General features: G+C 51.3%; 1 protein-coding gene across 1 annotated transcript; it reads left to right on the top strand.

Annotated features, from left to right (window-relative positions):
- The first annotated feature begins 3013 nt into the window (after positions 1-3013).
- On the top strand, positions 3014-9776 carry TTR (transthyretin). The gene is made up of 4 exons (XM_079785302.1): positions 3014-3114; positions 3963-4093; positions 5942-6077; positions 9540-9776. The coding sequence occupies exons 1-4, from the start codon at positions 3046-3048 to the stop codon at positions 9645-9647; spliced, it is 444 nt and encodes a 147-aa protein (XP_079641428.1). The 5' UTR covers positions 3014-3045; the 3' UTR covers positions 9648-9776.
- Positions 9777-15918: the final 6142 nt, after the last annotated feature.

Raw genomic sequence — 15918 nt, 5'->3', positions numbered from 1 at the left:
TAGATGATGGGAATCCTTTCTCAATGTATGCATGTATCAAATCTTACAATGCCAACTGTCCATTATACCTCAATAAAGCTAAAAAATAATATTCATAAATGATAAAAGCACAGGATGATGGATAACATGGTGATTTTATATCATTGTGACCGAGGGACGTCTCCGTGTCCTATGCACCGGCCAATCCCATCTGGAGAAAGTGTCCCATCCTGAACAACCCACTGGAAGAGAAATACTGACCAATGAGCATATCTGAGGCGGAAGTTCTGGGTGGTAAGGATCCCAGGAACTGTGTCTGAAGAGGAAAAATTTAAAGGCCATTTGATTTCACTTATATGTGGGTCTAAAAATAAATAAATAAAATAGAAACAGACACATAGATACAGGGAATATGATGATGGCTGCCAGAGGGGAGGAAGGGAAGTGGGGGAATAGGAATTTTTTTTATATTTTTTATTGATTGTTTTACAGAGAGGAAGGGAGAGGGATAGAGAGCTAGAAACATTGATGAGAGAGAAACATCAACCAGCTGCCTCCTGCACACCCCCCACCGGGGATGTGCCCGCAACCAATGTACATGCCCTTGACCGGAATCGAACCTGGGACCTTTCAGTCCGCAGACCGATGCTCTATCCACTGAGCCAAACCGGTTTCGGCCAAAAATAGGAATTTTTTTTTAATTGTATTTTTAGGATACATAAACGAATGAATGAATCAATGAATGAATGAATGTAGAGCCTCTTGGTCTCCGAAATCCACAACCCAGCCAGTTTTAGGACTGGGATGATAAGGGGTGAATAAAATAAAGAGGCACTGTTCCAAGAAGTGAGAATGTCTATTTGGTAAAAGCAAAATAAACTACCATTCACTGCTTCAATGGCTATAAGATCAGCAACTACAAAGTCAAATTCCCAAGAGGCCAGGCAAGAACGTAGATGAGAGAAACGGGACGTGTAAAGACGGGAAAAAGAGCTTGAGCATGATGGTGCCACTGGCAATCCTGCCTCAGAGTTGGAAGGGAGGCCTACGAGTCAGAATGTTTCGGTGAATCCACTGGTTATCGTCATGTGTGAATGTGGGCCTAGCGCTGCCATCTTTTCTGACTTCTCAAGAGAAGCCAGAAATCCAAGTTCATATGCAATGTGTCTCAATTTTTAAAGCCAACAGCTATTTAAAAACTTTTAAAGAAACAATCTACAGACCGAACATATCATATCTATGGAGGGGTGGCCACCCAGGAGTGCCAGTTTGTAGAGTCGATGACATTTCTGGGTTTGAACAGGACGTAGCATTAAGATGCACGCATGGAAGACTCACTTGAGATAAGAGGACTTTGTAAATGTTCTTAATCCATACAAAAAACAGGCTCTCCATCCAAGTTCTGAGCAATGGGAAATAATCAAGCGAATACTGAAAGACAAGGTAAAGTCAGGTGTTTCTATTGTACAAGCGAATAAGCTGAGTATCTGCTTCGTAAGTAACTCCGAGGAGGGCACCTGGGAAGCTGGGCAGCAGAACTGGGAAGCGGATGACTCGGGTCCTCTAACTCCACCTTCAGAATCTTCCTGGCGCTTCCCAGACTCCCAGGCAGGAAGGTTCCAGTCCTGGCCATGCTCAGAACTGAGCTTGCTCCCTGTTGCCCTCCTGTGATCCACCGCTCTCCCCTCGTCTTCTCCTGCACATTTCCATACCCCTGACACCTTCCTGTCCCCTCCACCACACCCTTCCTTCCTGGTCTCTTGTGGAGTTTATTCCCATGTGGCTCTGTCGGCTAGAGGAATGTTCCTGAACTCTCAGTGCACCAACCCGGACCCACCCTTACCATGTGTTTGTCCAAAAATGTTGTCTATCTCCTCTATGACTTCTACCTATTTGTCTCTGTAAGGTAAGAACCTCCCTTTTCAAAAATATTTTTATTGCTTTCAGAGAGGAAGGGAAAGGGAGAGAGAGAGATAGAAACATCAATGATGAGAGAGAATCATTGGTTGGCTGCCTCCTGCACGCCCCTCACTGGGGATGGAGCCTGCAACCCGGGCATGTGCCCTGACCAAATCAAACCGTGACCTCCTGGTTCCTAGGTCAACACTCAACCACTGAGCCACGCCGGCCGGGCCAAAACCTGTCTTAACCCACGAACAAAGCCACATGTGTGTATGCAGATCCACATACATACACACAAGAGTCAGTACTTGACGGGCGCACCATAGTCTTCCACTTCTTGGACTTTTCACTTGGCCGCGAGGCAGAGAGCCTGTCAGCTGAGGCTCCCACTTCTCACGGTCGCCTGTCCTTCCTGCCGGGACTTTGCACGCTGACAGGAGCCGACTGGGCAGCCGCACGTGCGATGCGGGAGACGCAGTGAAGAACGTGTGGTCTCTGTACTGCGGGCTCCTCGGTGCCCGTGTGGAGTGTGGCATTATTCTTTGGGCTGGCATGAGCTTTGTCTGGGAAGAACGAGACTGTGGAGAAATTGCTGGCTAAAAAAACTTCCAAATAACTTAATTTGGCTAAAACATAGACTTTTTAAATGTAAGCGCTGCCAAGGACGTTTTCTTGCTGACTCGTGGACATATACCAAGTGCAGCGATGTTTTCTAATGCACATAGCTAAGCCTGTGCAGCAGATGGCATTCGGTGTGAAAGTAATTATTACAACTTGCATCTATCATCTAAAATCAAAGATAAAATGTGCAGAAAATGGAAAACACGCATAGAAATAGGTAAAGAAGGAAAAAATCCCAAGAATGTCCTTCATTCCGCCAAGGAGGGCGCAGAATGTGTGTGTTGTTCTGGCTGCTTGTTTTTGGGCGCCCAGCTGGTCAGATGAGCCGTTAAGAATATTTCATAGTTAAGTTCCAACACCCTAATCTCTCTAGACAAGGTTCATATTTGAGTGGGTTACTTATTCTCCCTTTGTTGACTAAGTCAATAATCAGAGTCAGCAGCTTTGGGGTCAGGTGGGCAGGGACCGGGGGCCTGGGGGGGGGGGAGTGGGTATAAAAGCGCAGGCCCGCAGCGGCCGGCAGAGGCCGTGGTTCTTGCCGGGATGGCTGCCCTCCGTCTCCTGCTCCTCTGCCTGGCGGGACTGGTGTTTGTGGCGGAGGCCGGGCCTGCGGTGAGTGTCCGAGTCCCTTGCGTGCGTTCCCCATGTGCGCTAGATGAGGAAGCCACTGCCTCCAGCTTCCCATCGGCTTTTGTTCCTAGGACAGGGCACCGGAATCTATTTTCAAGCATTATTGATTCCAACTTCAAAAAGGATGACGCTCTGCAGAGCTCGCGGAACTGGGGCTTGGGTTCTGGGCGCTCTCCTCTACAGCTCTGGTGCATTGGGGTTGCCATGCCTGGTGCCTCAGTTTCCCCAGGTAGACGGTAGAAAGACAGGGTATTCATGAAGCTATTGATATTGAATCTTTAGAAACACATCCTCTTATAAAGTGCTTTCCCTTTAGCTAATCTAAATGTAGTATTCATTGGTTAATCTGTGAACGGCTTGGAGACAGCGTTCTAGTCAGATATGCAGTTCTTAAGTCCTGCAGAAGAATGAGCTAATCCTATCCAATCGTGAATCTGCAACTGGTCAGAGGGATTTACTGCAGCAGCAACTGGCTAAAATGTTCTGAGGGAAAACGACTTGGCTCGATGGCACATGACATCTTTCCAGTAATTCCCCTCAAAATGATGAAGCTTAACAAAGCACCTGTGCTCAGGGGCCTGCGTGTGCCCCTAAAATGCATTATGCACGCCCCCAGCTAACTGCAGCGTGTCTGGCGGCAGACACCGTCCTTGCTTTGGAAACAATCCCGTCCGTGTTACACTGAGTCGGGGAAGCTCACCAACTCACACGTGCGCTGCTGGAATGGCACCAGCATGCACCCCCCGCCTCTCAGATCCCCGGCACCGGGAGGAACAGACCCTCTCATCCCTGCCCGTTCCGCTGAGTCTCACTGTTCCCTCCATGCCCAGGGCACTGGCGAGTCCAAGTGTCCCCTGATGGTCAAGGTCCTGGATGCTGTCCGAGGCAGCCCTGCTGTCAACGTGGCTGTGAAGGTGTTCAAGAAGGCTGCCGATGGGGCCTGGGAGCCCTTCGCCGAGGGGTAAGCTGCCCACACGCCCAGACGGGGGGCTTTGGTTTATCTTCCCGTTCGCCTGCCACGTGTTGGAGAGGGGGGCTCACCTCATTCGCTTAACAATCTACAAACAGACTGACAATTCGGGCAGAGGTCAAGGGGCCCTGAGAAGGATGTCCTCCCTGGCTATGCGGAGCTGGGGGTGAGCAGGAGCCTGAGCAGCACTTAGGGCTGACGGTGGGGAGGAGCCCACCACCTGCTCCACCCCGCAGTGGTTCGCCCCCCTTAGGGTCACAGGTCATTTTAAGAAGGTGATGAAAACTAGGGACTCCGTGCCAGGAAAATACACACACACACACACACACACACACACACGTGTGAAAGTGCACATGGAACTTCAGGGGTTTCCTTGGTGACGGGACATAACACTCCAGCTGAGTCCTTGTCCTGGAATAGCAGGGAAGACACACAACTCGTGTTTGTTTATCATGAAGAAAGGAACTGAGGGCCAGGGTGGCCAGGCCTTACCGGACCACCCAGAACCCAGGGCCTTCGCTAGCAAAGCTCGTGGAGCGCCTGCTCCTCACGCTGGGGGCTGGCCGGCTGAGTAAGAAAGGGGCCAGGAGAGAGAGACGCATCACGCAAAGCCCAGCCACAGGCCAGGGGCAAAATGACCTTCACAGACCGCTTCACAATTGTTAGGGAGTTTTTCCGCCTCCACTGGCAAGCCTTTTTTTTAAGTGCATATTCGTGACCCTACATCAACTGATTGAAAGAAAGGACCCTCTGAAGGAAGTAATCCTGCTGAGTGTTTGTCTCCAGGGAGGCGAGTTTCTGTGGGTTTTAACGGAATCCAAGGACCACATTATGAGTCTTCACCCATCACTGGCAAGGCCATTTTCTCTGGTGTGGTTCCAATTGAGTTTTTATTTCTTAATTCATTTACATTTATAAAGAATGCCAAGCATGATGTGGAAAGCAGTTAAGAGATTATTCTAAGCAAGACATAGAATGGATATTCAGATGTTTATGTGAATCTTTTTTCTTATGACAAGACACAAAAAAAGGATATTGAAAGATTTACTTCCTGGGAAAAAAGCACAGTGGGAGGGCAAAGGTCAGAGGCAATAAAGATACCTTCCAATTTATCTGTCTTAGTTTTTGCAGAATGATGGACAGCGATTTCAACAGCAGCTATTAAACTGGAACTTGTATGGAAATAGAAGTTGCCCAATTTTTTAAAAAGTTAAAAGGAGTTGCCTAGTATTTGTTATTGGCAAAGAGTTACCAAAGAGATTAAATATATAAATGATGGAAGAGTCAGATACAGGTTTCTCATTGTATTTTGGGGTTCAACTATGTGTACAAATGATATCACCTCTAATGACTCCCACATCACGAGTGAGAAACTGGTGTCATGGGGAACGGGAGTCAGAGTGACTTAGGGCCACTTCCAGGGGTTGTCACGAAGCTTTACCCAAACACCAACCCTGAATGGTGACGACTCTTTTTCAGGTGAAACATTATACTTCTATCTTGTTCTCCTAAGAGGAAAACACCTATGATGAGCTTTTAGAAACATTTCTGACAAATTTCCTGTCAGTGAATTTCAGACAGTAGAATTTTCTCTATCCTGCCTGGTTGAGAAAATAGATATTCACATACACAGACTGCTCCTGTGTGTGTGAGAGTGTGTGTAACTGTGTGTGTGTGTGTGTGTGTGTGTGTGTGTGAGAGAGAGTGTGTGAGTGTGTGTGTGTGTGAGACTGTGTGAGTGTGTGAGAGTGAGTGAGTGTGTGTGTGTGTGTGTGTGTGTGTGTGTGGTGTCACCTTGCCCTTAAAGCCTAACCTAGCCTGGACCTTTGCCCCTTTTAGGAAAACCAGTGAATTTGGAGAGCTCCATGGGCTCACAACTCCTGAGAAGTTTGTGGAAGGGATATACAAAGTGGAATTAGACACCAAAGCCTACTGGAAGGAGCTGGGCATCTCCCCGTTCCATGAATATGCAGAGGTGAGTGTCCAGACACTGGCACTGCTTGTGATTTTGATTTCGTGGTGGTTGTTGCTAATCCCCGGAAATGCACATTTTGCACTGTATGACCCCGGAAATGCATCCATAAAAATGGCACTGACATTTCCAGGTTCCCTTTCTCGTTTCTACAGTCAGAAATCCACAAGCCCTGAAAAGCAAACTTTCTCACTGAGTTAGGTGAAAACTCACTTAGTGACATGACCTGAACTTACGCAATGCTCTTTATAGTCTTCATTCATTCTACCAAATATGAATACTTGTTGGTTTGCTGAAGAAATATTAACCTTTTGCACTCGGATGTCGAGTGTGACTCAATACGGTTAGCATTAGAATAAAGGAATCGAGAAAAAAGCAAGTGAGTGCAAAGGGTTAATATGTTGAATGATTAAGGCAGCCCTCCAGGCCACTTAGGCTGTTATGTAACAAAAGATAGATGTATTATTTTACTTCTCTAAAATCTGGAACATTCTTCATTCCAAAACACATCTGGAACTCAGAGGTTTGAATAAGCGTTTTGGGCCAATGCACATAGAGATGATGAAGTCAAAACAATAATGGTAACACAATAGAAAACATTTATCAAGCATCTATCACAGGCCAGACACTGCTGTATTTTCTGTATTTAACCTATTTAATCTTCATAAACCACCCACTGGAGTCAGTCCCATTTTTATGCCCATTGTACAGATGAAGAAAACAAGGCTCAGGGAAGTTAATTAACTTGTCAAAGGTCACAGGGCTGGTAAGGGGAGAAACAGTAATATTTACCAACGGGGCCCACGCTGAATTTAGACTCAGGTGTGCCTTGGCTTTCTTCCTGTGAGAAGACAAGCTAATAATAATAAGAAGAAGAATACCGCATTTGTAACCCCTGGTACACACTCTGTTCCTCCACTTACGAGGTACTAGGAACCTCAGAGTTACACAGGGGCCCATCTCTCTGCCTCCCCCTCGTCTGTAATTCCTTAAGTCATTTAAAACAGATGGCGGCCGTGGAAATAGAATCCACACATGGTGCTCAGAGTTAAAGATCAACTAATGCACCAAAATTAGCTCGGCATGAAAGGGAACCATTCTCTCTGGCTTAGTCATGGATGAGACTTTCCAAAGACATACAACGGTTCTTTCAGTAGACAGTGTTGCCAGGGAAACCAGGGGCTTGACTCCCGGGGCCCACAAGTGAGGAAGATAACCCCATCTGCCAAGAAGCCTGTCCCTGGCTACTTCTCAGCCAGGCGGCAAGCCCCGGAGACTGGTCGCCGTCGGGTGCAGGTTTAGATGGTGCCCACCACAGACACGTGTCCCTAGTCCCCGGCCCTACCCTGGACACCGGATCCGCCTCCCTGCGGCCCTTGTCTTCCCTAGATCTCAGCCTGGTGGTTCCATGTTCCGTGCTACTCATGATGTTGCTTCTAGTCATCAGACCACGCTTCACCCTTTTAGTCTTCATTCAACAAACATGTAAAAATAAAAACCTATGTGTTGAGCACTCTGCTAGGCGCTAGAGATGCAAATGAGAAAACACATCTCTGCCCTTGGAATGCGTTAGGCAGGACCATGAGCCACTTGAAACCTGAATGGATATGGGGAAGGAGAGAGAGAGCGAGTAGTCACGCATGAGCCCCGCTTCGGTGGGCCGGCCGGGAGTTCCTGTCCCGGAACACCGTGTCCTTCAGCACCGTCACCTCCCCTTGGCCAGCCCCAGGTGGCCTTCTCAGACAGGGAAAGTTGGGAATTTCCTTCGGCGCTCTCTGTCCTCTTCGTTTCATGGAATTCTGAGCACAGATTATGCCCTTTATAATTTTTAGAAAGAATTAAACAGGAATGGAGGCCAATGTCACTCTAAGAGAGAAGATGTTTTCCTCCCTGGGATGGGGGTAGGGAGCCACGTGGGCTAGAAGGCATCAATGGGGGGACAAAGGGGAACATCTGTAATACTTTAAACAAGGGTTTTTTAATAAAAAGTAAAAGTTGATGTACAAACAGCCGCCCCCCCCCCCCAACAAAAAAAAAGAAGTATTTCTAATTTGATTCCAGAAACTTGGCCTTCAGGGACTGCCCTTTCTGTCAGAGAGTCTTCAGTGACTCTCACCCCCCCCCCCTTCCCTGACGCTATTTTTGGTTTTGATGTGATTCAATCAGATCTTTTTCTCTCCCGTCCCCAAGTAATCAAGATTTCCTTTCTCCGCATGTGGAACAAAACGTACTTTTCCAGGGTGTGTCCAAAGCTCAACGCAGGGCCTGTACACAAAGTAAATTAAATCCAACACCTCCCCGCTGTCCTCTGTCTCCGGACCCCAAATCCTCCCCATGCGCCTCAGCCCAGGCCCCGAATGCCCCGGCGCCCGAGGCCCGACGCCCGACGCCCGACGCCCGGCCAGGTGCGCCCGAGGCACGTGACTAGCTGGCTCGGCCACCTGCCCGAGGACTAAGCCCCCACCAGCGCCCACGGGCAGCTCGGCATCCCGGTTGACCTCCCGCCGCCGCGGGGCGCAGACGGAACCCCTTGCGGCCTTGCCCCCGGGCCGTGGCCTGTGACTGACAGAACACACACGGGGCTCCGGCGGAGCGGGCCGAGGAAGAGCGGGAGCAAAGCCACCAGGAGCGAGCACCCCGATGGATGCGGGGCCGGGGCGCTTACCTGTGAGCCGGAGGGTCCCCTTCCAGCCCGACAGCCCAGGCCTCGGAGTCTGCGTCCTCCAGGCCTCCGCCAGTGAGCGCCAGTGTCTGCGTGCTCTCCCCTCGTCTTCCCAAAACCCGGCGGGGAGAGCCGCTAGGCATTCTGGGACGGCCGCTAGGCATTCTGGGACAGCCGCTAGGCATTCTGGGACAGCCGCTAGGCGTCCTTTCTGGGACAGCCGCTAGGCATTCTGGGACGGCCGCTAGGCATTCTGGGACAGCCGCTAGGCATTCTGGGACAGCCGCTAGGCGTCCTTTCTGGGACAGCCGCTAGGCATTCTGGGAGAGCCTCTAGGCATTCTGGGACAGCCGCTAGGCGTCCTTTCTGGGACAGCCGCTAGGCATTCTGGGACAGCTGCTAGGCGTTCTTTCTGGGAGAGCCGCTAGGCATTCTGGGACAGCCGCTAGGCATTCTGGGAGAGCCTCTAGGCATTCTGGGACAGCTGCTAGGCGTTCTTTCTGGGACAGCCGCTAGGCATTCTGGGACAGCCGCTAGGCACTCTGGGATTCCCTCCGGCAGGCAGGGCCACGTGACTCCCAGCGTGACTTTGCATAGGAAACAGCTGATGAGCCAGGCCGCTGAGAAGACCTCTTCCGGGGGCTGCCCAGGCCGGACCGTGAGCGTGCGGACGCGTTTGGATGTTCGCCCTCCGTCCCGTCCGTCCCCCAAGGAAACAGTGCGGAGAGGCCTTACCCGGGGCGCAGGGGCCCGGCCTGGGGCTGCCGGCGGGGCCGCTGGAACCCGTGCTGCTCTCTCCGCAGGTGGTGTTCGCGGCCAACGACTCGGGCCCGCGGCGGTACACGATCGCGGCGCTGCTGAGCCCCTACTCCTACTCCACCACCGCCCTGGTGGGCACCCCCAAGGAGTGAGGCGCCCCCGAGGGAGAGGAGCAGGCGGCCGCGTCCCACTTCCATTGCAGCAGTGCCCTCACTTCACAGGCGATGCCAGGAGCCCAGGCAGAGGCAGTAAACGTTCTTATTAAAGCACTTCTCCCTCCAGTGGCACGTGTGTTATTTCCCATTGTACTCAAACGATTTTCCAAATTGTGCAGAGAAGCAGAGGAGCCCAAAAAGTCTCTGGCCGAACTCTGAGGGATACCTACATTTCCATTGGCTTCCTTCCTTCCTTCTTTTCTTCCTTCCTTCCTTCTTCCTCCCTCCCTCCCTCCCTTCCTTCCTCCCTTTCTTCTTCCTTCTTTCCTTCCTTCCTTCCTTCCTTCCTCCCTCCCTCCCTCCCTCCCTTCCTCCCTTTCTCCTTCCTTCCTTCCTTCCTTCCTTCCTTCCTTCCTTCCTTCCTTCCTTCCTCCCTTCCTCCCTCCCTTCCTTTCCCTGTTTTTTTTTTTATCTTTATTGTGAAAGTATTACATAGTCCCCTCCCCTCCCCCCATTGACCTCCTCTAACCTACCCTCCCCACCACCCCCCCCCCCAGGCCCTCACCACCCTTCTGTCTGTGCCCATGGGTTATGCACATATGCAGACAAGGTCTTTGGTTGATCTCTTCCCACCCACCCACCCTCCCCATCTTCCCTCTGAGGTTCCACAGTCTGTTCCATGACTCCATGTCTCTGGATGTATTTTGTTCATCAGTTCATTGTCTTTCAAGCTAAGCACACACACAGCATGGTCAGCAGCCATCGAAATCACACATTCCCAACATGAGAGGGCCGTACTGTCCTTCAGCCTCAGGTGAGCAGCAAAAGACACATTCCCAGGGCCTGCTTTTCCCTCGGCGCTTTTCCTTCCAGTGCGTCCTGGGTTCAGGAATAGCTCAGCCCCACCCGGACAGACCAGCAGTGAGGGAGCCCTCTGGTCCATTCAGACCAACTGCAACCCCTCCCCGGCACTGAGGGATGCTCAGAGAGCCCTCTCCACCCCCTCCACTCAGGCGGATCCAGCTCCGTGTACTGACAGGTGGCTACAGAGGCCTAGTTAGGCTCTGCACATAGGGAGTAAGATCGAGTGCTTGCTTTGAAAGAGCTCCCATTCTTTTGCGAAGGTAACTGTGTCAACAGGGCCTGGCAGAGTCTGGCACAAGGCACAGCAGGGGTAGGAGAAGGAGCTGCAAACGGCATGAAGAAGTCGGACGCGGAATAAATGTCACTTCGCCTGAATGCTGGCGGTTTTTCAGGTCAAAAAGCAAGGAGGTGCTCCAGGGAGAGAGAACAGATTGCAAGGGAGGCCCGGGAAACATGGTGGTGAGCTGAGGCGACAGATAGGGATTCAGGATACTGAAGTGTAGGGGGTTAGGGTGGGCGAGGTGATGCTGCTAGAGCAGCCCATATCGCTGTGGCTCAGCAAACACCAAGTTCCCTTCTCACGCAGGCCGGTCCCAGCAGAGGTGCTTGGTCTGTGACTCTCGGCGTGGCTCTCCTCCAGGGGTGACTCAGGCCCCGTTTGGTTTACTCTGTGGCTTAAAGGGATTTGAATTTGTGCACAATCTCTAGCCAGGATGCAGCAGGAAAACTTGGGTCGGACCCCAGGCTTAGGCCTCAATGTTCATAAACAAAACCATCTTTCCATTTTCCTCCCAATTCAAATCTAAAGCCCCCTAATCCGCAGACCGGAAGGAAGGAGACAGTGTACGGCATTAGCCCCTCTTGCTGAAGCGCCACACGTGACTCCCCGTGACATTTCACTCGCCAGAAATAGTTACATGGTCTGGTTTCAGATGCGCTGAGCCATGTGGTCCCTGGCTGGGAGTCACTTCTGGGAACAGCCCCACATCCTGGGAAAAAGCACTCATCTGTGTTGGTCCACAGCATCTCCACCACCGGAGGGGGGCGGGCGGAGGGGGGCTTTTCCTGCCCCTGTTAGAGCTGCAACATGGATCCCCGGATGGGAACCTTGTCAGTGGTCATACCCCATCACGTCTGTGCCTCCTCTCCAGCCAGGATGCAGCAGGCCCCAGGCTTAGGCCATACACAGAACAATTTTCCCTTTTCCTCCAAGTTCACATCTAAAGTGTTGCCGTGCTCAGCCAGCTGTGGAGAGAGAGTAAGACATTTCAAAAGAGTGGGATGTGGGTTCGGACTCTTTATGAACCGAGCTTTCAAATACAGGGAGTGAAATCAGTGCCTCTGATTCTGTTGCGTGAGGCTAGCAGGCCCTTCTCCCGTGTACATTGAGTGAGTGCAAATCCAGTGGCCATTTTTGTAAATTAAATGATCAGATAATGGCACTTTCATAAGATTTAATCTAATACCTGCCGTGATTATATTGGTCTCTGACCTGCCTGTTTATAAAATGCTACTTTCCCATGTGGCTGCTATTAAATAGCTAGGGACTTTTATTACCCAAGCAGTCTGAAAACATGAAGCTTTCATTTATCCGTGTGTCAGAATTGAATTTAACTTCCCAACCTCCACTTCCTGTCAGCAAACTTAATTGTTGTCCATGGAAATCAACTCAGTTTGAGTTCCAGTTTAATGCTGGGCCTCTCCCTCCTTCCTGCCCCTCCTCCGCCCTCTGCAAGCTGTGCCGCAGCATCTTGGCATCAAATGAGATGTGCTTTCTGGTTCCTGCTGGTTCTCTGTCCAGGCTGCTGCCGCTGAGACGGCCCTTTTCTCCTTTGTCCTGTGTTGTTCCGTGTTAATATCCTGGCTTATGCCCTTTCGTGGCCACTGTTATGGGTTGAGTCGTGACCCCTAAAAAGATCTTTTGAAATCCCAGCACCTCATACCTGTGATTGTGACATTATTCGGAAAGTGTCTTAGCGGATGTAGTTAGTGAACATGAGGTCATGCGGGTGGGCTCTACTCCCATATGACGGGGTCCTCAAAGGGGGAAGGGCAGACACAGACACATCGGGAGAAGGCCACGTGATCGCAGAGGCAGAGGACGCGGCAACGAGCCAAGAACATCAAGATGGACAGAAGGACGCCCCCCTGCAAGTTTCAGAAGGAGGGTGGCTCTGCTGACACCTTGATGTTGAACTTCTAATTTCCAGAACAGCAAGACAATAAATTGCTGTTATTTTAAGCCACCTAACTTGTGGTACTTGCAGTCCTGGGAAACTAATAAACCTCCTATGGGAGTCTTCAACATTTAATCCTGGGTTTGTCTTTACTGACATCTCTTGCCATTCTAAATGTCAGATTTACATTTAATACTTATTTGTATTCCTTTTCTTTTTACTTAGCAATGCTGAAGATATTGTCTTATGTTTATTGGCCAATTGAGCCTCTTTTGGGGATGACATGTCCACATCAGTTAGCCATATTCTACAGGAGGGTTCTTTATTTAATACTAGAGGCCTGGTGCATGAAATTCGTGCAAGGGGCTCAGCCCTCACAGCCCCTCGCAGCCCCTCGCAGCTCCTCGCAGCCTCGGCCAGCCCTCACAGCCCCGGCAACCTTTCAGACGGTCATCCGGATGGTCGTTCTGCTGTTCGGTCTAATTAGCATATTAGCTCTTTATTATATAGGCTTGTAATCTTACAGATACCACAAGTTGTACTTGAAAAGTACATGTGACCAATGGAGGAATAGTTAAGTTGTAGGAAACTACATCAGCCAAGATACCTTGGTGGAGGTTAGTGTGATTGCAAAACAGAGGGTGGGAACTAGGTTGTAAGAAGCTGAAAGTTGAAAAATCATGGGCGTGGTGGGGGGTGGAGCAGAATTTGGGATGGGTACTTTAGGTTCAGGTTGTAGAATCAAACCACCCCCAACAGACAGGAAATGGGCCAGTGGTTGGGAATGTTGGGTTTGGGAGGCTTTGCGGGGGGATAAGAAAGCTGAGATCCAGACAGTGAAGTATTTGCTCAAAGCCATGCCGAAAGCGTTGGGAAGCCGGGAGAGGCAGAGGATAAGCAGATTTGTCGCAGGAGTGTGTGGGCTCCCGGTTAATCTGGTCAGTGAGGAACTGCTCGCTAAAGCCTGGCAACAGTGATGGATGCTAATAAGGAGATCCTGCCAGGAACACGAGCGGCCTTGGTGGCCTCCAGTCGGCCCTGCGCTCTCTGCCCAGAAGATAAATATGTTCATTCGGCCCGTTCAAGGCCTTTCACACTAATCAGAAACAGAGGCGTCTCTTCCTTCCCCGCAGCTAGAGGGATCTTCATCGCGTTTTATCCATTTCCCAGGGACCTCAGGAGAAGAGAGTGGCTAAAATGTCACCCTGCGAGGGGGGGACCAATAGAGAAGAGCTGTGATGATTACTGCCGCTTCAGCGTGGGTAGGCCATGGTGCCCACGGTCAAACCCAAGTCTAGGGGTTTGCCGTGATGGTCTTTTTAGGCATGAACTTTTCCCCCCAGCTTTGTTGAGATGTAAATGACATGAAATCAAACCAGTTTTCAACCTCATGCCTTGGAAGTTGGCATTGTGTATACACAGACGGGCGGAACACAAAACTCACTAATACTAAAATTCTTCCTGGTATTTGGATACACCTGTCAAATAATGAAATCTGGAGCATTTATGCCTTAAATTGTACTCTGTCCAAGGAGGTAGCCCTTCCTAGGGATTTTTATTTCTCACCCAAACCCTCAGTTTTTGTTTTTAGTGTATTTTTATTGATTTCAGAGAGGAAGGAAGAGGGAGAGAGAGAGAAACATCAATGATGAGAGAGATGCCTCCTGCACGCCCTCCCCTCCCCCTGCAGCCAGGGATCAAGCCTGCAACCCAGGCGTGTGCCCTGACCTGGAATCGAACCATGACCTCCTGGTTCATAGGTCGGTGTTCAACCACTGACCACACCAGCCGGGCCAAACTCTCAGTTTTACAGCCTGTTCCTTCCTGTTACCGCACAGTTCAGAGAACACCCCCTCCCGCAGCACCATTACTTCTCACTGCCTTTCAACCTGGAAATAAGCTTAGACTCAATTCCGTTCCCCCGGCTCTCCATTCTCTGTGGGTTAGAACTGCCCAGGTCATGCAAAGCCCAGGCAGATGGTCATGCATCCCTGGCAGTCACCGCAGACGCCGGAGGTCTGTTCCGGGGCCACTGTCAGCAGCGAGGAGAGAGGGTGACAGGCAGGCTGCTCACATAACCACTTGAGATGGGGGGCTTCCCTGCTCAGCCGCCCCCACCCGCTGTCGCTCCTCGGATGTCACTCCCCAGAGGCCAGAGGCTGTGGGCTGGGTCTGAGCCTCGATGTGGCGATGAGGGGGGCGGAGGGAGAGCCCTCGAGGCTGGCACGATGGAGACTCAGCGGGCCGATGCACTCGATCCACCGCCCCCCTCGGAATATGCCCTGGGAAAACGTTGGAATCAACTTCCCAGCATCTGGAAGGCAGGGTCAGCGCACAGGAGAGCTCCATCAATGCTTTCTCAGCGGGTGGAGGAGGGAGGCTCTGAGCAGGCCAGGGGTTCTCATCTGAGCCCTGGCAAGCCCCTGGGTTTGCTGGGGGGTGTTCCCCCACACAGAGGTGAGCCCTGGCCCCGGGACCCCCCCAGACAGGAACCGGGCCAGGGGCTGGGGAGCAGGGGAGCTGGCAGCTTCTGGGCCCTGGAGCTGATTTCAAGACCTGAGTCACCCAGGATGTTTAACGATAGAGGCTATTTAGCCGAAACCGGTTTGGCTCAGTGGGTAGAGCGTCGGCCTGCGGACTCAAGGGTCCCAGGTTCGATTCCGGTCAAGGGCATGTACCTTGGTTGCGGGCACATCCCCAGTAGGGAGTGTGCAGGGGGCAGCTGATCGATGTTTCTAACTATCTCCCTTCCTCTCTGTAAAAAAATCAATACAATATATATATTTTTTAAAATAGAGGCTATTAAAATGGCCTTCTGCCTAGGGCGGGGCCACAGAACAAAGGAGCCCCATCATTCAGCATGACACCAACCCTCGGGGGGCTCTGAAAGGCTGAGACCCTCCGCTGTCCCAGGCCCCCCCCCCCCAGAGCAGCAGCAGGGGGTGGGAGCCCTGCCTGGGCGGGCACTGCTGGGGTCCGGGTCCTACACAGGGAGTGGGGGCCCCCCGGGAAGTTGGGGCTTTGCCAGCAGTCAAGGCCCTTCTTGCCCGGGGTTTCTAGAGGAAAACACACACTCCGTCCATGAAAGCTCTGTAACGGGCATTGCAGCCACGTTGCCAGCATCCTCTCCATCCCTTCCTCTCCCACCACGTGGCGAGTGGCCACGGAAATGCTCTCCCCTGAGCGCCAGGGGGGGGTGAGGCGCCCACTGCACCCCAATAAGCCAG

The sequence above is a fragment of the Cnephaeus nilssonii genome (genome assembly GCF_951640355.1).
Source record: "Cnephaeus nilssonii genome assembly, chromosome: 11".
Lineage (NCBI taxonomy): Eukaryota > Metazoa > Chordata > Mammalia > Chiroptera > Vespertilionidae > Cnephaeus > Cnephaeus nilssonii.
Note: the sequence above shows the minus strand (reverse complement) of the source record. Positions and strands in the feature narration are given on the sequence as shown.